Raw genomic sequence first — 22,639 nt, 5'->3', positions numbered from 1 at the left:
TGTGTAGGAGATTGAATGGTCAATATCACTCTCAGATGTCACGAAGAGACCACAAGATTCTTCAGCAGATGAGGCGGGTTTACCCCTCATTATTATACCGTAAGATCCGGTGCCCTTTTTGGGTGTCCTGCCTCTTGGCGACATGGGAGAAGGCTGGCTGCTCTGCATGTTGGAGGAGCCAACAGACCATGTGGACAAATGACAGATCGCGGCCCCCCGGTACAGTCTATGCTACTAGGCGGTTTCGGGCAATCGAATCGCCAAATGTTTCTATCGATGAACGCACAAGGAACGAGGGGTGACAGCCATTCACAATGCGCTATTGCAAAGCGTGTGCGATGAGCTATTTGTACTCTTAACTACCTCATACGCAATGCCGCATAGAATCTTGATTGATTTACTTGGCTTCTACTCTTTGGCGGCTTTTGGTTTCAAGAGATACTTCTAGAAAGCCATTTAAGCTAATGTCCCATATGGCTTGAATGGCGTTGCTGTATAGGGTGATGTGTGGTCTACGACGTCGTCGCCGACTGCATCAGTCGCGCCTTACTCTTACTCGCTGTAATGGATTCTTTCATACTGGCATGAGTTTTACTCGGCAGAATATTGGCGACTTATGCTTCTAGTTCGTTGCTCCCTTTTGGCTGACATGGCTCATTGCAGGAGAGGATGATACGCCTGGCCCTTGACAGAACTGGGATGTTAGAGGGTCAAACAACTTTCTCAGTGCGATAATACCGCTCTCACTCATTCAATTAGTAGCCATAACAGACTCTCTTCATATCTTTCTAAGATTTGATTGCTTTTGGATGTCTATTGCCATTTGTACTCTTTTCTCTGCGCCGAAAACTTGTTCCACCATCCGCCATTACTGCCGATAGCTATCCAAGTAAACCTCTTTAAATACCATCAGGGTAACGAATGATCAACAACGGGAAAGTGGACAACCACAGAAAATAATTTCAGAGACTTATGGTTTGATATTTCTGCTGTGCACAAATGCTCAATTGTTGATTTAATTGAGGAATGAGAGTGAAGGTGGTTCGTTACGGTTGGCAAAGTTGTGTGGACCCTTCACTGGGCACAAGCGCAATGTGGGCGACGGCCATTGAATGGGAGGCAATAGTACTATTCGCTCACTGCGAGTAGAAAATAAACGAAAGAAACGAAAATTCATTTGAATTCATTTATTTTCTTGTCGGTTATGATGAAAAACGACCAGACCCAAAGATGGGGATATGGCGCCATATCAGTTGGACGTTCTGGATAAGGTGCTATCACGAGATCTCACAACCGACATTACAGCACGACGAATCTCCCCTCTCTGAGTCACTGGGACCCTCCAACTAAGCCATTCACGGGAGTCATCTAAGATAAGAGAATCCTTCGACGTGTTTTCCCCTCAATTGAGCGGTATCACCCCTCATTTTTCCTTGATTCACTGAGGCTGAGTTCACTGAGTAATTTGCGGGCAGATGCCGTGCGGTCCGTGCCGCAGAGTGAAATACATAAATCGTGGCTGGGAAACAAATCGCTGGAGAAGTGCATCTCACAGCTTATTAGGTGCTCGCACTCACATCCCAGGCTCACTCACAGGCTCAGCTGCTCTCATAGGCTGCACTCACCCTTCACTCAACGCAACGCAACGCAAGGGTCCGAATGCAGTGGCACGCGATCACCTGCCACAAAAATCTCACTCTCACCCGTTCTTACCTCAGACAAAATCAACGGGCCTGCCTTGTGTGAGGCGTGTTTTGTTTCGTTTGCGGCAAGGGGTGCTCTTTCCCTTTTTCTTTCCTTCTTTTCTCAAACGGCTGACCGCCTGGTGTCAGAATTCCAACCAAACCTTCTTCACCACAAAGCGACATTCTACCAACAACACCAACCTTAAACCACATCACAAGTACCAGCAACAGGGAACCATCCATCCCTCGCCGCACCACACCAACACCAGCATCCATCTCTCGCCAAGCGGTCGCTTCCCCAAGGGAACCCCGGCTCGTCCTTCCCACCACCAAAGACCCCGATTGCTCCAGCACCGCACTGCACTACAACAATGATGCTGCAGCGCGCTGCGTGCCGCCCCAGCGTCGGCGCCGGAGTCGGCCTCCGTCTCTCCTCAGCCCCGAGCACCGCTGTCCGTGCTGCTCCGCGCTGGACGCGTCTTTACTCCGCCGGCGGCCCTCCCAAGCCCAAGTCGTCAAGCCGCGCGCTGCCGGCCGTCGCAGCAGTCCTCGCAGGCGGTGTCGGGTATCAGCTCGCTCAGTACCAGAAGACGAGCAAAAGCGGCGTCATTCCCACGCTTTCCGGCCCTGTCGACCTTGACGCCCTGACCAAGTCGCCCGTCGACAGCGGCAGCTTCGAGACGGCAGATGCGAAGCTCCGCGAGGATGTGTTTGTCGGCTCATTCACGGCCGAGGGCAAGAATACCCACGTTCACGCCGCCAGAGTCGCGAGCAACCACCCCGTCGAGGACATGATGGCCTTCTCCCTGGCCCCGGGCGTGGGCAAGTCCGAGACGCTCTTCAACGGAGTCTACGATGGTCACGCGTTGGTCTCCCTCATCCTTTTCTTTTCTTTTCTTCACCTCACTGACCCCAATACAGCGGATGGGCAACCTCAGTCGTGCTCAAGGACGCCCTCATCCCTGCCGTCTCCGCCCCTCTGTCTCAGCTCCCCAAGGGCACGCCAGACATCACCATCGACACCACGATCGTCAAGGCCTTCACCAACCTCGACGACCTTCTCTTCGCCAACGCCAAGAAAGCCGTAGATGGCCTCAAAGCCGGCACCTGCGAGACTGCAGACTCCCGCGTGACCTCCGTCCTTGCCCCCGTCATCGCTGGCTCCTGCGCCCTCCTCTCCATCTTCGACCCCGTAACCTCCACCCTCCGCGTCGCCTGCACCGGTGACTCCCGCGCCGTCCTGGGCTCCATTCCCGCCGGCGCCACCTCCTACTCCTCCCTTGAGCTCTCCAAAGACCAGAACGGCCGCAACCAGGATGAGTTCGACCGGCTCGCCAAGGAGCACCCTGGTGAGGAGGCTGACATGATCGATCCCAAGTCAGGGCGCCTGTTCGGAATAGCAGTCACGCGCGCTTTTGGCGACCATCGCTGGAAGTGGGACAACGACTTCATCACTCATATCCACCAGAACTTTTGGGGCACCGGTCCTCGCCCCAAGACCAAGACGGCACCCTACATGACCGCCGCGCCCGTCGTCACGACAACCAAGATCGAGAGCCCCGACTTTGTCATCCTCGCGTCGGACGGCCTGTGGGACCACATCTCGTCCAAGGACGCCGTGGAGTGCGTCTCGCAATGGATCGCGGCGAAGAAGGCCGGCAAGCAGACGCCGCAGGACAAGCTCGCCGCCACACCCGGCCAGAAGAGCGAGCTCGACTTGACCTACGGCTGGCCTAACTGGTACGCCAAGCCTGAGAACTTTGTCGTCGAGGATCTCGACAACGCCGCCGTTCACCTCATCAAGAATGCCCTGGGAGGCGCCCGGAGAACCCTCTTCACCGGTGTCGCCCTCGCGTACCCTCCCCTGTCGCGTAGCGTAAGAGACGATGTCACGGTGCAGGTCATCTTCTTCCAAGACCCCGCGAAGTCGGGCTGATGGATGGCGTCATGAAGGGTTTACTCGGATATGAAATGGTTCGGTTGGCGTTATGGGTTTATGGGCTTTTTCTCCGTACGATGCAGCTGCCATGGCTGCCAACACCATGAGGTGAGCTGTTTCACATCTCACACCACCAAGATACGACAAAAACATGCAGAAAAGTAGGAAAAGTAGAAAAACAATACAATAAGAACGATTCATGGCAACCGCAACGTCTCGATTGGGGTACTTTGGGGGGCATTGACTATTCACAGCTTTTCGGTATCAATCACAGCAAAGTCACGACCACGTCCAGGTTCACTCATGTAAGATCGTTGGGTTTAAACTTATTGACTTGTACTACTGATCTCCTGGCAACTTCAGCATACAACCCTACAGAACCCATAGCCCTCTAGGCAAACTCATCCTCGCCAACCCACTCGTACTCATCATCCTGCTCGGCATCTCGGTCCTCGTCGTCCAGTATGCAGTAATCCTCATCGTCAATCTCCACCTCCGTCGTCTCGCCCTCCGTCTCGGAGGAGGCATCCGACACCGCCACTTCTTCGGGGGCTTCAGCGCCCGACTCGCGGAGCATCACGCACGTGGCGCAGTAGCAGCTGTCGAGAAGGATATCGTCAGATTCCGCACAGTCGCAGACCATGTCCTCGCCATCGCAGGCCTCGTCGTCGTAGCCGCCGATGTGGGACCAGGAAGCGTTGGCGCATTGGCATTCGGGGCACGGGAACTGCTCTTGCTCAGGCTCGTCCTCCTCGGTTTCGTCCTGCTCGGGCTCCTCCATCACAGGCTCGTTCTCCATCACACTCTCATCCTTGTGTGAAGGCTCATCGTTGTATGAAGGCTCTTCATCGTACGAAGGCTCGTTCTCCTCCCAAGATTCGTCTTGACCGTCCTCTGAAGACTCGTCATCGTCCTCATCTTCATCATCTGAAGAATCATCCTCCTCTGAAGAATCATCCTCCTCTGAAGAATCATCCTCCTCTGAAGAATCATCCTCCTCTGAAGAATCATCCTCCTCTGAAGAATCTTCCTCATCTGAAGACTCGTCGTCGTCCTCATCTTCCTCGTCTGAAGACTCATCCTCGTCCTCATCTTCCTCGTCTGAAGACTCATCCTCCTCAGAATCCATCAAAGTAGGTGGATCATCCTGGTTGTAATGGTTCATGGAATCCTCATCGTCCTCAACGTAAGGTTCACAGTATCGCACTGGCTCATTCTTTTGTGTGCATTGCTCGACCTCGTCACCCACCTCTGCAACGCTATCTGCAGCCTCTTCGGGGACCTCGTCCACATCAGGATACAATGGACGTGTTGCAGAACTAGTCTGAGGAGTGTTTTGAGGAGCCTCTGAAGAAGCAGCCTCCTTCTCCGCCATCTTCTGGATCATCCTGTCGACCGAGGTGGATGCCCTCTGGAGGTCCTCGTTCAAGGCCCGGACGGTCGCCGCGGTGGAGATGTGCAAGTTCTGGAACTTGGCGGCGAGTGTGTTGTACGCCAACTCAAAGTCGACGGGCGGCTTAGGAGCAGGCCGGGGGGGTTGAGTCGTTGCTCGGGTCGTTTCTGCCCAGACGGGTGCCGGCGGGGGAACAGAGGGTGGCGGCGGGACATCATAGCAGGCTGTGTACTGGAGAGGATGGTTGGGCGTGTATGGGGTAGGATAGCTGGGCCTGTTCGGCGGGGTGGCAGAGTAGAATGCCGGGACGGCAGCGTAGTTGAGTGTCGACGGGGAAGCATAGTTCATCCAGTTGGCATAGTAGGGCGTCGACGGGCCAGTACAGTTGGGCGGGTACGGAGAGGTATAGTTGGGCCTGTACGGGGTAGGATGCTTGAGGTCGAGACAGGGACGCAGATTGTAGTAGAACATATGGTCGTTCTTCTCTTGCTCGGGGGTCTTCTTAGCTTCGTTCCGGTTCTCGGGCCGTGGGAACGGTGAAGCCGGCATTCGAGCCTTTTCTGTCGAGACGGTTGCCGGCGGGGGAACATTGTAGGAGCCGTGCGACGCAGCGATTATGGGAGTAAACTGCCCGCGAAGGGTGTCCACATAGAGCGACGGCTGCTTGGGTGTCGGGTAATGTCTTTGTGAAGGCTGTGGGTACGCCCTTGCGGTCGTCCAGATTGGACGGTCGCCGGAGGGCATCTCAGCCCCGTTGCCCCGACTTTCCTTCTTCTCCTGCCCCGGAGCTTTCTCCATTTCGTTCTGCTTCCCTGGACGGAGACTGGGGCCCGCCGGAGTCTGGGCTGCTTCTCTTAAAGAGGATGTATCATATGGGTTCTGAGGCGGAGGATGATGAAGCCCAGAACCAGTTCCCCGAAATCGTATTTTCCCTTGTTCAAGGTCCTTCAAGGCCTTCTCGGCCGTCCGCATTTGCTGGAGCAGCGCGTCTTCACTGCGTTTATTCCTGTTCATCGTTTCATGGAAAGCTTCCTTTGTGCTTTGAGACCGGCCGTCGCTTGTCACCGCGGGCGGCGTCGGACCCTGATGCATCCAGGCTGCGGCCGATTGCTTAGCAGCGCGAATGCTAGGCGGCCCCTCAAGCAAACCACCAACGACGCTACTACCGAGATCCTCTTGTAAAGTGTCGCGGGCCTCCGCGTTGAGAAGCTGCCTCTCGGGAGAAGCCCAGAAGTTGCAGGACACGGCGTCTCCCTTTTCAGCATCCTCATTCCGGAGGTTCGACGTGGGAACGACTTGACGGCGTGGCGCGTAAGTCATGGGGGGGTTCGCGACGTAAGGAACGTCAATCTTCTGCTTCCCGGCGGCCTTGTCGTCAGGGGTGTTGGTCTGGTCGACCTCGGCAGTGCTGTCCTTGCCCTTGAACAAGTGCTGGTACGCCTCTGCCAAAGTGACGCGCTTGACGTTCTCGCTCTTCCACTTCTCGAAGCCGGCCCTGAATTTCTTGCGCACACGCTCGTTGGACTCAGCCTCGGCCTCGGCTTCGGTCTTGGTCTTCTTCGAGGCCGAAGCAACAGTCTCTCTCTCGAGCTTCTCCTCCCGCTGCCGCTTCACCCTCTGCAGCTGAACGTCCATCTGCGCAGCCGAGTCGGCCCAGTACTCCTTGCGCTTCCACTGCTTTTCGTGCTCCGACAAATCCGAAGCGCGCCCCAGCACCGCCGACATCGTCTCGTTCGAACGCTGAGGCCAGCCTCTCAGGAAACTGTCCGGGTTGGAGAGGCCTGTCCAGTGTGGGTCATGGAGCACATCTGACAGGAAATGCTCCTTGTCACCGTTATCGACGACAAGATCTTCTTCCATTTGGCGTTGTCTAGCCTCGAAGGTCTGTAGGTTGTGTTCTCTCTTGGCGGCCTTATCTTCGGCTCCACGGTCGACGGCTTTGCCCTTTCCCTTGACGTCAGTCTCTTCAGGAGACGTCTCGGAGAACATTGACTTTATCAGAGGCATACCCCAGGCCTTCTTGAAAGTATCAAGAATCTCCTTCGTAGGCGAATAGAACAGAGGCTGCGCAGTACTCTGCCCCTCGGGACCGTCATTGCCGTCGGTCGACCAAGAATCAGAACCGGCCTTCAGGTGCTCGATAATCTTCTTCATACCGTCGCCACGGTTTTCTTTGGGCTTGGCAAGCCCGCCATTCTCCGGCTTCAAGGAGCGCTTGAGCCCCTTGAGCTCCTCGTCGGTCGGGGTAAACACCTTCCTCAGCGTAGCCGCATGCTGCTGATCCAACTCCCAGGCCAATTGCTTCGCGGTCTTGTCGTTCTGGCGCTTGATCCGCGCCTCCGTACGCTCATTAGCGCGCTCCCACGCAGCCCACGCCTCAATCCGTTCCTGTGTCGTGGACTTTGTGTGCCCGCCTCTGGTCTTGGGATGTTGGAACCGGCTTTCCGGCCACTTATTAGCCCTCTTGGGGATTCCGCTGCCACTCGCCTCGGGCTTCAGCGCGGCCTTCTGCTTCTCTACTGTGGCGCGAACTCTCTTCTCTACCAGTTTATCAATGCGCGCTAGGAGGGCCAATCCCTCAGACTGTTCCGTCGTCTCGGAAAGCTTCCGTCGCAGCCGCTGGGTCTCGAGACGCATCGTAAGCGTGTCCGCGGTGGAGCCCTTGACGCACTCCTCGCTGACCGTTCCGACAGGCGTGAGGCTGGCGTTGTGCCACTTAACTTGGTCGGCGAACAGCTCCAGGGCGCGGGAGACCTCGGCCTCGGTGATCTCCGTGTCGAGCTTGCGGCCCTCGGAATGGCGGATGCCAAGGACGCAGTCCTCCAAGGCCGTAATTCCGGGGATGGGCGCGCCGTCGGGGAAGACGGAGAAGAAGTAGCGTGTGAGGCCGTTGCCCGCTTGCATTTTGGCCAGGATCTCCTTTCTCTGCTGATTCAAGCGTTCCTCGTTCTTTCTGTTCTCTCTGCGGGTGCGGACGGCGGCCTTGACTTCGTCCCTGGTGTACTTGGCGTCCATTGAGGTACCGTTCAGACGCCTGTTGTCTGCCATGATGGAGCTGACGGGCTTGGGGATATTTAGGTATGTGATCGAATCCTCAGTCTCGTCGTTACGCTGGGAGAGGCCGGCGCCCTTTCGCCACGACGATGACGAAGAGGGTGATGGCGGCTGCGCCGTGTTCTTGGTTGGGAATGACGTATGGATATTGTATGGGTTGAACATCTTGTTGGATTTGATTGTTTGGTGTACTGAGACAGAACCAACTTGTAGATCTGAAAGTTCGACAAGTAGGAAAAAGAGGGTGAGCGGCGTGTGTCCCAAAAGTTTCGACTTTATACCCTTCTACCACAACGGAATTATGTCGAAGCCACCTTTCTGGCATGGCTTGCAAACTGCCTTCTGGCGACCCATGGGCATCAGAGTTCTCACGGTAAGGTTGCCAGGCAATACGCCTGGAAGGTAAACGCAGGTGTAGGTGGGCTCTATTATTTACCACAAACTCCCACAGGACACCTTGATGAGATGTCCAAATGCTGTTGAAAAATACAAACACAAAGGGGTATCCATGCAAAACGCTCTAGAAAATTCCAAGCCTCAACCTCTATGAGGCAGATATTCCGACTTTCTCTGCGAACCGGAGCCGCCAAAGTCGGGCACCAAGGTCGCAACCGAGGTGACTTTTGTGAAAAGACATAGGGGGTGTAGACGGACACTATTCGTCGCCCACAAAATCCTCGCCGTCGGATTCCAATCCGGGATATTCGGAGCCATCCCCCTTCATTTTGGAGACGGCCTGAGTGATGAACTTGTTGTCAGGCCTCAAGGCCGCGTATATGTGCGGCACTACGGTGACAGGAACCTAGTCACGTGAAGCCGTTGTCATGGCCTTGATATGCTGCAGCTGTTTGCCAGCCATGCGCCACAGGAGGGTGGACTTTCGCTTGTACCAGTACTTGAAGGCAGTACTGGCGCGAATCAAGGCCCACGTAGTGTGCTCCTCCGTCTCGAACGACTGTTTGAGATACGCCGTGACCAAGGGGTTGAGCTCCTCGTCTGCCCGAGGCTGAATGGCACACCATAGTTCGTAGACTTCGAGCATACGGCGAGGAAGCTCGTCTTTGTCCTTGGTCATGGTCACACTTTTGCCCCACTGCTCTTCCAGCGCCATCAAGTCCTTCCTCAGGTTCTTCAACACCTTCTTGAGCACTGGCATAGTCGACGCCAGCTTCTCAAGCTCATCGTGTGGCGTGTCTAAGTCGGGATCCCAGTACTCAGCTGTCAGCTCCTCGTTGTCTTCTTTACTCAATTGAAGAGATCTCAACTCGCGTTTAGGACCAGAGCGTGTATTCATCGCTCGGTGGAACCTCTCCAGCTCCTTGTCGATGGTCGGTTTGGCAACCGAGAATTTCAGGTAGTCAATAATGTGGGCAGGATTACCTCTGCTAGACCAACTCTCACTCTTGTACGCTGGCTCATCCAAGTCTCGAAATTTATGGCTGTCGAGCACCTCTCGGCGGAACCTCTTCCAATCATCTGCCGTAAACTCGAAGCCCTGTTTGGACTGGTCAACGAGGTTCCCAAGAAGTGTGCTTAGCCACAGCGCATAGTTGTTGTTTACACTGTTGATCTTGTAGCAGAGCCGTTCTTTAAAGTTCGTCGCGATACCCAAAAAACTAGGGCGCATACTGAAAGCTATACTCTGCTTTATCATTGCAGGGACCGCTGCAACCTTGCCGTGTTGCCGCACAAGGTCTTCGTACAATGTCTTGTCTTTCTTGAGGTACCTGGACAGGTCTGGACTTGGGGGGACATTGGCGTTAACAAAGTTGGACACAATGGCTGGTTCCCAGCAAACCCAAGCTTTGTCTCCGTCGTAGTCGCCGCCAGACAGCTTGTCGGCCAGTGGAATGTCCCCTTTCGCTGAGAAAACGATGACATCCTTCAGCGCATGAAGCTCTGGTTTGAAAACCGCCCTTTACCCGCTGGACGTCGCTCACAAAGTGTGCAGGAGATCGGGCCACGAGAACGTCGCATCCGTGTAGCATAGAGTCAGAAAAGGATTCGGTCTGGAACTTGGACGAGAAGCATAGATGCACTTCGTTTTCTTCCAACACACCCCAAAAGTCGATGACCATGTAAAAGTAGGCAGAGTTGGGAATCTTGATGCTCATCTTCTTCTTCAGGTTCTCGCACTTTTGGCGACGAAGGTTCCATGCGATGTCCTGAATGAACTTCTGCTTGGAAGGCTCGAAGCCGCCGTCAATGAGAAAGTTCATCGTTTCCTCGTTGGAGTCGGGGAGGCCGGCCAGAAAGGGCACACTGTTGTGGATCAAGCGTTGCTTCCGACCGATGGAGTTTTCGTTCACCCACTGTCGAAACTGTGCTGGGTACTTCATGGCATTTTTCTGGCCTTCTAGTTCGCGGTTGAGTTCATCTACGAGACTGTCTCCGATGGCCTTCCTCATGACTGGCTTGTCTACAGCGCGGTCTTCCAGGACAGGAAGAAATTGGATGTTGAGACTTGCGGATCGCGGCTCGGCAGCGTGGCTCTTGATTTCGAGCGTACGATGTTCTGGATCTAGGTAGTCGCAATTCCACTTCCTCTGGGATGGCCATGTCTCTATCCACAAGTCGTCTCCAGTGTCTTTAATGTCAACAAGCCACATGCCTTTGGCAGGGCCGAAACGCCCCTGAATTGCAGAAGGAATGTCTTGCAACCCGAGCACGTCTTTGATCTTTTGAGCGAGCTTAGGTGACATGCGGCCAATACCGTCGTTCATTACTTTTCCGATTGGCGACAGCATGTCTTTCTCCTGGTGACGGATCTGATTGCGATTCAGGACAACGACCGGGGTTGTTTTGCTGAGTCCAAGCTGAATGCGAGCAAACAATTTGAGGTACGGCTGATGTTCGTCGCAGTCCAACTGCAAGAGCCAGTCGAGCATGTCTCGCACCTCCAGCTTGACTCTGAGCTCGCTAGGAGTTTCCATAGGCATTGAACTCATGGGGATAGCAGCATGGAAGTTGTTCCCATTTTCGGCAAAAAGACTTATCTTTTCTCGGAAGATGGGCTTAGGGTCAGGACCAACGCTCACGTTGGTCTGAGGCGTCTTGTACCCTGCGTCTCTTGAATAGAAAGCGCGCCATTGCCGGCCGGCGAGATAATGCAACCGGGAAGAGAACCAATCAATGACGTCTTCGGAGATTTTGGGATTATTGATCGGCGTTCCCCAGGAGTTCGGGGACGGGATGACAAGCTCAATAAATCGGTCGGATCCAAATCGGCGGTGCAGGCGGCAGCCCTGGTCTAACGCGATTGGCTCCATTGTCAAAGAGGAGATTGGGCCGGATTTGACTTTCTTGGTTTGTACAAGTGAGGCCGTGAAAGTGACATGCTGTCCTCGAGGAGACTTGAAGCCACTCAGACCTGCAGTCCAAGCATCCGTTGTTGGTCTCTCGGGGAAAGCTTTGCCGGCGAAGGATTGGTGTGCGAGCAGCGCTTTCCAGAGATTATTGTAGTTGATCCAGGTTTCATCGTAAGACATGAGGGTTTCACCAAGGTCAACACCGCAGTGGAGTGCGATGCGGGTAATCTCCCACGCAACAGCAAAAGGAGCCCGGTTGAGCCATGCCGGGAATCTGGCTAGGGCATTGTCAGTACAGAAGCTCAGTAGTATGAGTTGAACGCAGTAGCCACAGCGTGACAGGAGCAAGGGCCGAGAAACTCACGCCAGGTGGCGATAAGCCGGGACTGGAGGTCAACTGGCTCTGAACGTTTTGATGGGCTCAAAATTGGCTGATACAGGGCGGGATCATCAAGACCTGAGATCTCCGAGTAAATCGTTGTGAGGCCGGGGGAGCTGTCGCCCGGGGTGGGTACATAGCAGGGCGGCTTGGTGTAGAGCCTTGAAGACACCTCGGCCTCATGCTCCGTGAAGGAGACGTTGAGAGCATCCAAGTGACCGGACGAAGCTGGAAAGGGGTCTTGTGACTGAGAAGATCTGGGCTCCTGCGAGAGTACCGGTCCTCGTATCCTTGCCTCGTAGCTTGGCGCTGGAACTGTCTCTTGAGTACTAGGAGGAGGTTCATTTGCGGCAGAGAATAGAGAAGCCCGGCTGGTGGTGGCCGATGTTGCGACGGAGGCAGCAGCATACACGCTTTCCCGTAGGGGCGGGAGCACATTCGACAAAGGTTTAGGCTTGATGTCGCTGAAGAGATTGTCTTTGGCGAACTTGGCTGAGGGCAAATCAGGTTTGGCAGATCGGGAGCGGCTAGGGACCTTGTCCAAAGCATCGGCAATTGCTTCGTCGATTTCTTCGTCAACCGCCGGGCTGGCTTTGAACCTCTTTGGGGAGTCCTTCGTGTCCTCGGGCGGCCTTCTCTTAGACTTGGGAACCTCGATGGAACTGTAGACTGCCGGACCGCTCTGGGCACGCGCAAAGGGTCTTGGCTTGGGAATGTCCTCCCTGTCCTGCGGCTTAGCCTTCTCCAGCACGCTGATTAGAATCTCTTGAAGCTCCAACACCTCTCCCGGAGATTCGGCTATTGGTGGTCTCGCTGTGGCAGGGACGGGGTCGTAACAGTCGGACAAACGAATCCATTTCTGGCTGGCGGCACGAGCCTCTAAGTGGAAGGCATGCAATATCTTGTCGAGAAGAGTGGTGTTTTGAAAGCAGTGGAGCCTGATGCAGCACACAATCTTGTCGCTCCGGGCGAAAGCTGCATCGTGTTTGCGACGGCGCTCGGAGTGTCTCGGGGTCAGGGTACGGTCAGGGATCTCGATGGCGAGGTTGTAATCGCGGTTCAGCTTGTCGATGGTCTCGGCGAGTCGCTCGATATGTTTCTGCTTTTTAGGGGTTCTCGGTGCAGACTGGGCGGGCTTGGTATGCGGTGCCATGATTGCGACGAGGTCTAGAAGGGAAGGGAGAAGTTAACTTTTCGGTCTCCAGCCAAGAACATCAGGGAAAGAAGGGTACCTCAGTGGATGTCAGATGGACCTATTAGTCCAGAAGATCATGATGGCAGTCGTCGGAGCACCAAGTTGCGGCAAGGCTGTGCCATGTCGAGAGGCGCAATCGAACCAAGGGTCTTCGGCCGTTGGGCGCAACGAGGAAACAGCGAGGCGGCGGGGTACGGCAGCTCGAGATGGAGAGGTCGAGGGCGAATGCGACACAGTGCCACGAGCTGGCGAGGCAGAGTCGCTGCCGATGCAGGGGGAAGAGACCAGCTTCGAGAGAGTAGTATGTGGTGAGGTGATGTTTGTTTGGACAAACGCAGGCTGCCGACACCTCGCAAGGGGGAGAGCGGCTGTGACGGCTGTGACGACTGTGACGCTACAGAGACTCAGAGGGAGGAAGGAAGGTGCTGTGGTACAAGGTACATCCCGCGCAGCAGAGACATCAGCCAGCGGGAAGGGACGACGGGCGCTGGAAAACGAGACGGGAAGGCGCGCATGGTGGGGGCTGCGCAAGCTCTGTCATTGGATGAGACGCACGGACACGACGGGAACGGCGGCTAGCCCGGGGCTATGGAAAAACAGTAACGCCATTGCCCAATCAGAAGCGCTCTGTGGGTCCCTGACAGGATTTAGCACGGTCCGCACCGGCAGCTAAGGCAGGGACCGCCCTGAATTATCTCACTGCTCTCTCACTGAAGCGTCTCTCAGTGAGTGTTTATTTCCATGTGATAAACAGTTAGAGAGTGAGAGATTGGGGACATCTTGTGCTGCCCAATTTTCCCGCACGTCGTCTATGGCCTATTCAGAAGATTCCTATTTGGAAGATGCGTATCCTCAAGAGAGTTAAGTTCAATCCCTACCTTCAATCCCACTTGGTCTGAACGGGCACCCATGTACGATGATGAAGTCGCTTCAACCTCAAGTTTTACTTAGTAACCCTTCTGTTCACCAGAAAGTCTTCTCATGATATATTTATAGGAGATTATTGAGGCTTAATAGACACAGTTTATTCAAGCTTGCGTCTTTTTGAGGTCCCTTACTAAACATGAGCTTGTTACGAGACATCAAGGTAAGGCTTTAGGTTCGTACTATAGCATGATGACTCGAAAATGCATGCACGACAGATATCTCAAATGACTGTCATCCCGGGCTTCGAAGTCTTCTATCATTGTGCGACATCTACAGCCTACTTTCTATCTGCACTGGAGATGGAGCTTCTGTCGTCCTCTCACTCGCCTTCTCGTCTTCCAGCACCTTTCTGAACACGGCCTCGACATCATGCTCATGGATCCAAACAGGCTCGACCCGATTCTTCATCCTCGCCCTGAGTCCCTCATCCGTCTCAACAATCCCGACCCTTTCCACCTTTTTCTTGTTAGTCGAATGCACCGTATCGAGCACCCGGTCTGTATGCGCTTTCCTTGTCTTCTCATACAACCTCAACGCTCTCTCAATATCCGCCGACGAAGGCAGCGCCTCGGCGCCAGGAGGATAGACATGCTGAATAGCAGTCGTGAAAGCCCACGCATCATCAATAGCCAGACTGCCACCCGCAGCAAACGCACCACCATGCGCGTGCGCCGCATCACCTGCAAACGTCACCCTCCCCTCCCCAAGAACCCAGCTCTCCAGCCCATGCGCCGAGGCATTCGGATACACCTTCAACGAATCCGCCGGCGTGGCATCGATAATCTCCCTGACCAGCCGATGCCAATCCTTGTAATGCTCCTTGAGCAGATTCACGTCGCTGTCCGTGTTCCACACCGTGTACTTGTACAGCGCATCGCTCGCGTCCGGGTCACTCTGGTGCGACGCGACGATACAGAACAAGTTTCTGCCCAGCTTCGACATGAACCACGTCCGGTCAACGCCCCACCAGTGCTCTGCCTCGTCCGGGACGTCGGGAATGTGCGCGAGGTGCGAGATGGGGTACACGGCGCGGAAGGCTGTCCAACCGGTCCATTTTGACCGGGACGACGGCACGTAAAAGCTCCGCACGCCCGAGTGGATGCCATCCGCGCCGAGGAGAATGTCTGCCGTGGTGGCTGTGCCGTCGGTGAATTTGATGTTGAGTCTCCCCGTGACGTCGTCGATGGAGATACTTGAGAAGGCTTTGTTGAGGTGAATTTGCGAGGGGTCGATATGCTTGAGCAGCGCTTGTTGTAGGTGTGGCCGGTGGAAGCGGGCTGTCTTATGGCGAGGCTCGACATTGCCGTGATGTTCGTCAACTGAGACGATTTCTCCCGTTTTGTAGTGACTTGTCCTCATAAGCATCCATTCATGCTTGGAACATAGACTGTGCTCACCGGTAGATCATGGGATAACCCGACTTATTGCGGAACGCAATCTCATCGTCCAGCGCATTGTGAATGCCCAGCTTCTCCAGCGTCCGCAACCCGTTCGGACCCAGCGCAATCGATGCGCCAACCTCTCGCAGCTCCTTCGCCTTGTCAAAAATCTGGACGTTGATGCCGGGGTGTGCCTTCAGCGCAATGGCCGACGTCAAGCCGGCGATGCCAGCGCCGACGATGGCTACTTGGAGCTGTTCGTTGGTCCCCATGATGCCGATGATAAGCTTTCTCAATGCGGAGTATGCACCCTAGCCATGCGAACGCAAGACACAATTGCAGAATCGGGGCCCAACACTTTATCAATAGCCCGGAGGCTCTGGGGCGCACCGGCTCCGGTCTGGAGATAACGTTGGTTGGGGGTGGGTCGGCGCCGAACCCGGCCTGACGCAATATCGACCAGAGATGGTGATACCCCTCGGACACCCCGCACCGTCTTCTTCGCCGCACCATTCGTCTGCTTCGGCTGCTGATAATGGGGTCAAGATAGCAGACTTGCAGATTGAGGATTCCACAGTAGCCAATCCGGGGGCCGTCTTCGATCTCGCATCATCAAAGTCCACAATGAAGACACGAATGTGGCATGTCTGCGCCCTTTTGACGAGGTGATGTCGGACACATCCCGACGCTATCTCGGCACCCTTGGTCCCGATCGGAGTATTTGCTAAGCATATTATGAGGGGCACTTGGTCGTTAGTTGGGAACACAAATGCTCTCACCTATAGGTATGGGCATCAGATGAGTGTTGGACTCGGAAGTCATCTCATCTTGCGTAAACTCTCTGGCTGCGAATGGCATTAATGAATCACTCACTTGGTATCTGGTTCTCATTAACGATGTGCTTCACTGAATACCGCGTGTAATAATTCAAATGCTTTCCATTGTAGCTAGGAGAGGGGAATCTTTAGTCAAGAAAATTTGGAAAAGCCAGTCCATCCATCTGAAACTCCGTCATCAATGTGCTCCAATCCGGAAAGTCCTGCATGACGGTATTCCAATCCATTCCATCAACTCCATTCATCCCATTCATCCCATTCATCCCATCCAACACACCTTCCGCGCCCTCAACCTCTGACCTCTCGTCAGTCGCCCCAGGCGTGGGATACGCCTCCTTTTCCTTCTCCTGCTCCCCGCCACTACTAATACCTTGACGGATCGCCAAGGCCTTTTCTCTTAACGCCTCAAGCACAGTCATCTTCGCAGCCGGGCCCGACCCAGTGCCGACATTCCTCACATGATCCATAGAGTACTCCAACGCCTTCCACGCCCTCTCCACGTTCGGCCCCTCGGGCTTCACACACAGATGCCACAGGACGTATAGAATCATGTGGTACTGAGGATACGCCCTCATGCTCCAGCGATACGGCCTCAGCAACTCATCCGACGCGAGGCTCATCCCGTCCTCGAGGATACCCAACGCCTGCAACAGATTCTCCTCCGTGGCAAACGACTCCCTCGCCTCAGGGTGCTCCAAATTCAGCCACTGCTGCCTCGTCACCAAGTCAACCTTTCGAATAATGAATCTCGCTACAAGCAAGCACTGCCGTTGGTGCGGGATCACAGGGTTACAGTGCCTCAAGAACCCCTCCGCATAGTCCCTCAGCTCATCCACGATCTGCGTCCGCACCGACTCCGGGACGGGCTTCTCCTTCCACTCGGACGCAATCGCCGCCAGCCGGTGCCACGCGCGAGAGATCTGGATGTTGATCAGCGCCAGTGTGATTGGCGTCCAGCCGGGCCTCGGCGGTGGTAGCTCCTTCATCTCAGGATAGAGATCGTTGTCGTCGAGGTTGGAGGGGTAGTTGACGCCGACGCTGAGGTTGTAGCAGGTCGGGTTCTGGATGCCGTAGTCCTCCGACGCCCTGCCGTCGCGGGCGACCAGGTGCCACCACAGCCGGCGACGGATTTCGCATTCGAAGACGGAGAGGCCGAGACGCGTGCCGTCACGGTGTAGGCCGATCGACTGCGCGGCTCGGATGGCGAGGCCGTTTAGGGTCCACAGGCCGCGGCCTGGGTTATGTATTCGAAGGGCTGCCTAGAGAGCATTATCTTAGCTAGGACAAGAATGGATGTGATGCGAAAGGCTACTCACCAGGTAGATAGACAACGCCTCCAGAAGCCTGACAGAGGGATGCTCCAGAAAGTCGGCCTTGGCGAATGCTTGCTCTAGACCCGTCTTGTATCGGTGAAGAGCGGTCACTTTATCCTCTCCGGTGATCTTCTGGATCGTACTTGGGTCAAGCACGACGGCAGACACGAAGAAGACGGAGAACATGAGAGCCAGCGCCTCGAGGTGAGCATTGGCGGGGTCGTCTATCGCCGTGTAAATCAACACTTCCGCCGTCGGCCTGTGTATGATTTTGTTACACAGCTCTATGTTCTCGGCGTAGTTCTTCCACAGCTCAATCGCACCCCACTTGGGCGGGAGCAGCTCTGTCAGATCTAGTTTGAGATCTGGACTCGACAAGATGCCCATGGGGTTGAATGGTGACGGCGCCGCCTGCGGAGCTGGGTCGCTCCCTGGCGTCGTTAATACTGACTGGATCTCATGTTCCTTCGAGTCACCTCGTCAGTCGCGCGTTCATCAGACAGGAACAAGCATATTGCACGTCATCTTACCTCCTCAATGACCCGTGAGATGAGCACCTCATCAAAGTACTGACTCTGCGTTCCCTTCCTCACCAAAATCTCGTCACCCGGGCTCTTCGCATGAGACCCAGATGAAGGCGCTGTAGGCGGCCTGTCATAGACAGACCTCCCCGTATCCCACCCCGACGAGACACCACCCAGCCCCGGGGTATCCGCCGCCGACGACGCGACCGGCGGTGACCTCTGGACCCGGAGCTGCTCCCGCCCCACCCCCGCCGTGAGCGTCTTCTCCAGGTCCGAGATCCGGCTCGCCACGTCCGCGATGGTCGTCTTTCGGACCCGGCGGATCGGCTGCCCGGCCTGCGGATAAAAGCACGGGAACCCGCCGCGCGCACACGACGAGCACGGCGACTTCTTGTCGCAGCGGATCTTGCGCCGGTGGCACAGGTTACACGAGCGCTCTATCTTTCGGCCGCTGCCTCCCCCGATGCCGCTGCCGCTGGCAGCGGTGTGTGATTGGCCTGGCGGGCGCGGCGTCTCGGAGCCCTCCGCGGGCGAGAGTCGCGGGGCCGTCGGGGTGGAGGAGGAATCCGGGCCCATGGCGTTGGAACCGATGGTGGTGGACAGGGCCGGATCAGACATGGCCGTTGCTTCCCACACCACAGAATGTGAATTTGAATCCGTCTTGGCTCTGCTGATAACACGCAGTATAGTCTGACTGACTGGGGGGCTTGAACAGATCACAGCAAATCGCCATCTGCCTCCAAGACGAGCGAGCGGACTGAGACTATGTCGATGACATTTACAGCCTCGGCCTCGGCGGCCATGAAAGCGCCGAGACCGAAGCCACTTCTCCACCCGAGTGGCTCGCGTAATTCGGATTTAAAGAGTGACGGGCGGCGACTGAATCAGTCGTGTGCGTCTATGAGAGTGAGAGAGAGAATCCTTCCCCCTTGAAGGATAGGCCACCCCCCCTACACCAAACATGTGCGCACGTCAGTCACACACAAGTCCAGTCCCCTGGGGCCCTGCGTGTGGGATTCATTCATCGTCCGTCCTCGTCAGCGCTTGAACGCCCGCTAGGACCTTTGCTTTCGGCTCGGAGTACGCTCCGTCCGCAAGCGTCCGTCAGCAAGCTTTCTTACAACCGCTTTAAGCTTCCCCGTGGTCCCCGAATGCGTCGAACACCCTGCCAACTTCCGCCTCCACGTGTCTGATGTCTCTGGTCTCTTTCTTGCTGACGGGCGGGAATCTGGACCCTTTCTTTCTTTCTGAGGGCTGCCTTGCCATCCGCTGGGTAACTAACTTGCACCAGCAGCAGGCAGTTTCCTCCGTACGGTGAGATCGTTCATGGCAACTCTCCCACCGGCCAATCTGCGAGATCCGTATATTTTATGCTTATGAATCCTATCTTTGGCAACGCTCAATCTGCAGAACACTTTACGATCAAACCGGTGGGATCTCGATACCGCCGCATCGACCTTCTCCGCGGGTCGAGACGCACCGTCGCGATGCGATCCCTCGGCACCACTTGCCTATTGTAGTCTGCTTTGACGATGCGAGGCATGGCTTGTCGACGAACCGCTGCTCTCGTGTACCGACGAATTTAAGGTTCATCTTTCCCAGGAACACCCAAAATGTCACGACGACGACGAAGGATGATTGTAATCAAATCTCCGAGAGACTGGCCGCGTCTCATCGCAAACATGGCGGGATCACCCCGACCGACTCAGTGCAATGACTTGCGGCCCCGCCCCAAATCGTCGATTCTTTCCCATCGCGTCAAAGCCCCCTCTCCCCGACCATCCCTCTCCTCAACTCAACCGATGCCTTCCCGTGTGGCAGGGACCCCGACCATCGTTGAATGTCGCGCTGCCATCCAGGTCGTTAAGCGATGTATTATTGCATATTCAAACTGCGACGTCATCACGTAAACCAGAGAAGTAAAATATGTTGCATCAACGACCCAAGACCCTCCATCGGGATGCGAATATCTCCCTTGGGTAATGGGCCCCGAAAGAAGAAGCTCGGTGTTTTCCGATGCTGGTCGCTTGCTCAATGCCATCTCTTCGTAAATCTCACAACTTGATACGACGGCGGCCAAACTAAGATTCAGCCTCTGGTGGATCCAGATCTCGCTCCCATCTCCATTGCAAAAAGCCATTTCTTTGGGTGAACTTGTATCGTCTATTAGCTAGTCCCACGACCAGATGACAAGTCGTCAAAGGAAAAAGGTCCCTCCCTCATGTGAAGTGAAACGCAAACAGCGACTTCTGCCCAGCATGTGCCATGTGGTGCCATCCAATGCGGGACGAGTCGCCGTACCACAGTCCCCAGCCACCCGCTGAAGAAACATAACCTTTGCAGGGCGCCAGTATGTCCCTATTAGGGAGTGTGTGGTGGGAAGGGTGAGCAGCACTCAAGGAAAGTTTTCACCGTCGCACATGGGCCTACTTCATGCGCACCCAAGGACCGATGCTGGCTTGAAACCAAAGTGCCACCATAGCCAAAATCAACGTGCGGGCAGCGTGTGTAGATCGTTTTGGGCACTATTACCGTGGTACTCAGGCACCAGGGCCAAGAGGGGTCGGGCGTTGAGCCCGATCACGAGTTTTCCTTTCATGGTGTTTGTAAAGCGCGGTCATTACAGATTGAACACAAAGCAATTGTGGAGATCTGTATTCGATATTGAAACGAGAGAATGGTATCACAAATTCCTGGGTTTAGCTCGTCGTCGCCCCATCGCCCGAATCCCTTTCCCGTGGGCTGCCAAGATTTGACCCAGACCGTGTGAACATTCCCGTCAGTGGTCTCTAGAGCAAAAGAACAGCAAAATCAGTGAAGAGCCCGTTTCCCTTTTTTTGAGCCATGCTGTGGAAAATCCATCATGCTCCATGAACCCGTGGTCACCAACCGCGCTGCACGCCTGACAAAATCCATCTGGCCCTCGACTTCATGACGAGGTGCTATCATCCAAGTCGCCAGAGTCCCTTAGTAAACAGAAGAAAAACTGCGCCAAGCATCATCTGCTTGCGTCATACATGATTGTAAATAAGAGAAAATAAAAGAGTATAGCCAGTTCAGCCGTTGCATGAACAAAAGTGATATCTGATCCGCCGTCTCGCCTGGTGTTAAAAAACAGTTGCTTCTTGTTGAAAATTCGTCGGTTGTAAGGTTTGCAGGGATGGGCCTCTCATACGCCCACCGAGATCGGCGGCACGTTTGGTACGAGGTCCAGCCATGACACGCCGGGGCTCGCTGCCCTGCCATCCCACATTGCCCTGAGGAAGGCCTCCATGTTGTTGCGGTACTTGGTGTTGCAGCTGTCGATGAGGGTCTTCATTACCTCCATCGCGGTGTCCTTCTCGGCTTGGTCTCGTGCCTCGATGGCGGCGAGGGTGAAGGGGAAGCTGACGCAGCGCTGCGTATCTTGCGACACGGTCATCGTCATCTTCAGGTCCGACATGATGCTCTTCGCCATGGCCGACGCCATGTCGTCCTTCTCGCCAAACTTGTACCGTAATCTGTGGATAAACAGGAGCGCTCCTGTCTTGTAGATGCGACTCTGTGCCAACATGTGGATGACCTCGCCGGTGGTGAACCGATTCGTAAAGTCTGGCGGGATGTGCGGTTGCCACGCCTCAATCTCCTGCTCGACATCGTCCAGCGCCTGCTTCTGCTCGTCGACATCAACCTCGTGGTAGAGGCTGTAGCTGATCCTACTCAATTCGTACATGTGCTGCAGTAACGGCATGCAGAGCCCGAGGTAGGCGTCGACGTGGCCTTCTACCGGGGGCGCGATGCCGCAGACTGGTAGCTCGCGCTGCATGAGGCACTCGTTGATGTCGACGGCCGTCATGAAGACGAGGATGTAGTGTGTCCGCTCGCTGGAGATCAAGGAGGTCCCTAGCAGATGACGGATGTGGCTGAGGACGTATCGCCGCACTGGAGCCGCGCTCGTGCCGAGGGCCATATTGGAAAAGTACACGATGCCCAGTCCCAGGCCTGCCCACGGCAACAGCTCCTCGCGCTTCAGCGTTGGCAACGGACATGACCGCAGAGACTCCACGGCCATCGCTCCCCGGTGCAGGTTTGCCTCTGGATCGTACTCCCCTGTATCCAATCCCATCGTTGCCGCAAAGGCGCTGTACATGGCGATGTAGGCGTCTTTACCCTGGTCGAACATGGAGAACAAGTGGACCGTCATGTCGAGCTGCATGCTGTCCACAAACGTCGGCCCTATGAAGTATTGCATGAAGTTGGATTTGTGTAGCAGCCTCGACAGCGTCGACCGTTCCACCTGGTCTAATCGACCCAGTGTGCTTCCAAAAGGGCTAAGAGAATCGAGGATCTTCGAGGGCGGACTGGAGGCTGAGTCGGAAGACGAGTCTGATGATGAGTCTTCAGGCGGGCTGCCGCCCCTGTTCGACACGGACGCTATGCTGGGTTTTCGCGACGATGGACATGGCGCCGGGCTGACGCGGGCGACGGCCGAAGTCGTGGAGTTCGCTGCGGTCGTTGTCGTCGTTGTTGTCGTCGTCGTCGAGGCGATATTGGGCTTTCGTGTCGGACATGGTACGTTGCCGTTAAGGCCCATAATCTTGCTCCGGATGGCGACTTTCGAGCGGCCCTTAACGGCGGACCGCGGCACGGGGCGCACAAAGACGCAGTCCCGGCCATTCATCAGGCAGCGGTCGCATTGTGGGTTACCCTCCGAGAATGTGCATTTTG

The 22,639-nt window shown here is 55.4% G+C and overlaps 6 protein-coding genes across 6 annotated transcripts; 1 reads left to right on the top strand and 5 right to left on the bottom strand.

The window, feature by feature from the left end:
- Nucleotides 1-2,056: 2,056 nt before the first annotated feature.
- CGCA056_v013980 (Protein phosphatase 2C-like protein) lies at nt 2,057-3,621 on the top strand (the record flags this gene model as incomplete). Its single annotated transcript, XM_037329222.1, has 2 exons — nt 2,057-2,550; nt 2,607-3,621. 2 exons carry the CDS (start codon nt 2,057-2,059, stop codon nt 3,619-3,621), a joined length of 1,509 nt encoding a protein of 502 aa, XP_037171935.1.
- Nucleotides 3,622-4,015: 394 nt separating this feature from the next.
- On the bottom strand, nt 4,016-8,236 carry hmu-1 (Halomucin; the record flags this gene model as incomplete). Its single annotated transcript, XM_037329221.1, has 1 exon — nt 4,016-8,236. One exon carries the CDS (start codon nt 8,234-8,236, stop codon nt 4,016-4,018), a length of 4,221 nt encoding a protein of 1,406 aa, XP_037172517.1.
- Nucleotides 8,237-8,873: 637 nt separating this feature from the next.
- On the bottom strand, nt 8,874-12,911 carry SHL2 (putative RNA-dependent RNA polymerase SHL2; the record flags this gene model as incomplete). The annotated part of the gene is made up of 3 exons (XM_037329220.1): nt 8,874-9,953; nt 10,012-11,657; nt 11,744-12,911. The coding sequence occupies 3 exons, from the start codon at nt 12,909-12,911 to the stop codon at nt 8,874-8,876; spliced, it is 3,894 nt and encodes a 1,297-aa protein (XP_037172518.1).
- Nucleotides 12,912-14,150: 1,239 nt separating this feature from the next.
- Nucleotides 14,151-15,531, bottom strand: nicC (6-hydroxynicotinate 3-monooxygenase; the record flags this gene model as incomplete). Its single annotated transcript, XM_037329219.1, has 2 exons — nt 14,151-15,228; nt 15,278-15,531. The coding sequence occupies 2 exons, from the start codon at nt 15,529-15,531 to the stop codon at nt 14,151-14,153; spliced, it is 1,332 nt and encodes a 443-aa protein (XP_037172509.1).
- Nucleotides 15,532-16,223: 692 nt separating this feature from the next.
- Nucleotides 16,224-18,550, bottom strand: asaR-0 (C6 transcription factor asaR; the record flags this gene model as incomplete). Its single annotated transcript, XM_037329218.1, has 3 exons — nt 16,224-17,354; nt 17,412-17,873; nt 17,939-18,550. The coding sequence occupies 3 exons, from the start codon at nt 18,548-18,550 to the stop codon at nt 16,224-16,226; spliced, it is 2,205 nt and encodes a 734-aa protein (XP_037172510.1).
- A 2,551-nt stretch (nt 18,551-21,101) lies between these two features.
- On the bottom strand, nt 21,102-22,592 carry CGCA056_v013975 (uncharacterized protein; the record flags this gene model as incomplete). Its single annotated transcript, XM_037329217.1, has 1 exon — nt 21,102-22,592. The coding sequence occupies one exon, from the start codon at nt 22,590-22,592 to the stop codon at nt 21,102-21,104; it is 1,491 nt and encodes a 496-aa protein (XP_037172511.1).
- Between the last annotated feature and the right edge of the window lie 47 nt (nt 22,593-22,639).

Source organism: Colletotrichum aenigma (assembly GCF_013390185.1).
Source record: "Colletotrichum aenigma strain Cg56 chromosome Unknown KSG_Cg56_contig10, whole genome shotgun sequence".
Classification (NCBI taxonomy): Eukaryota; Fungi; Ascomycota; class Sordariomycetes; order Glomerellales; family Glomerellaceae; genus Colletotrichum; species Colletotrichum aenigma.
The sequence above is the reverse complement of the archived record's forward strand: the minus strand, read 5'-3'. Positions and strand labels throughout refer to the sequence as shown.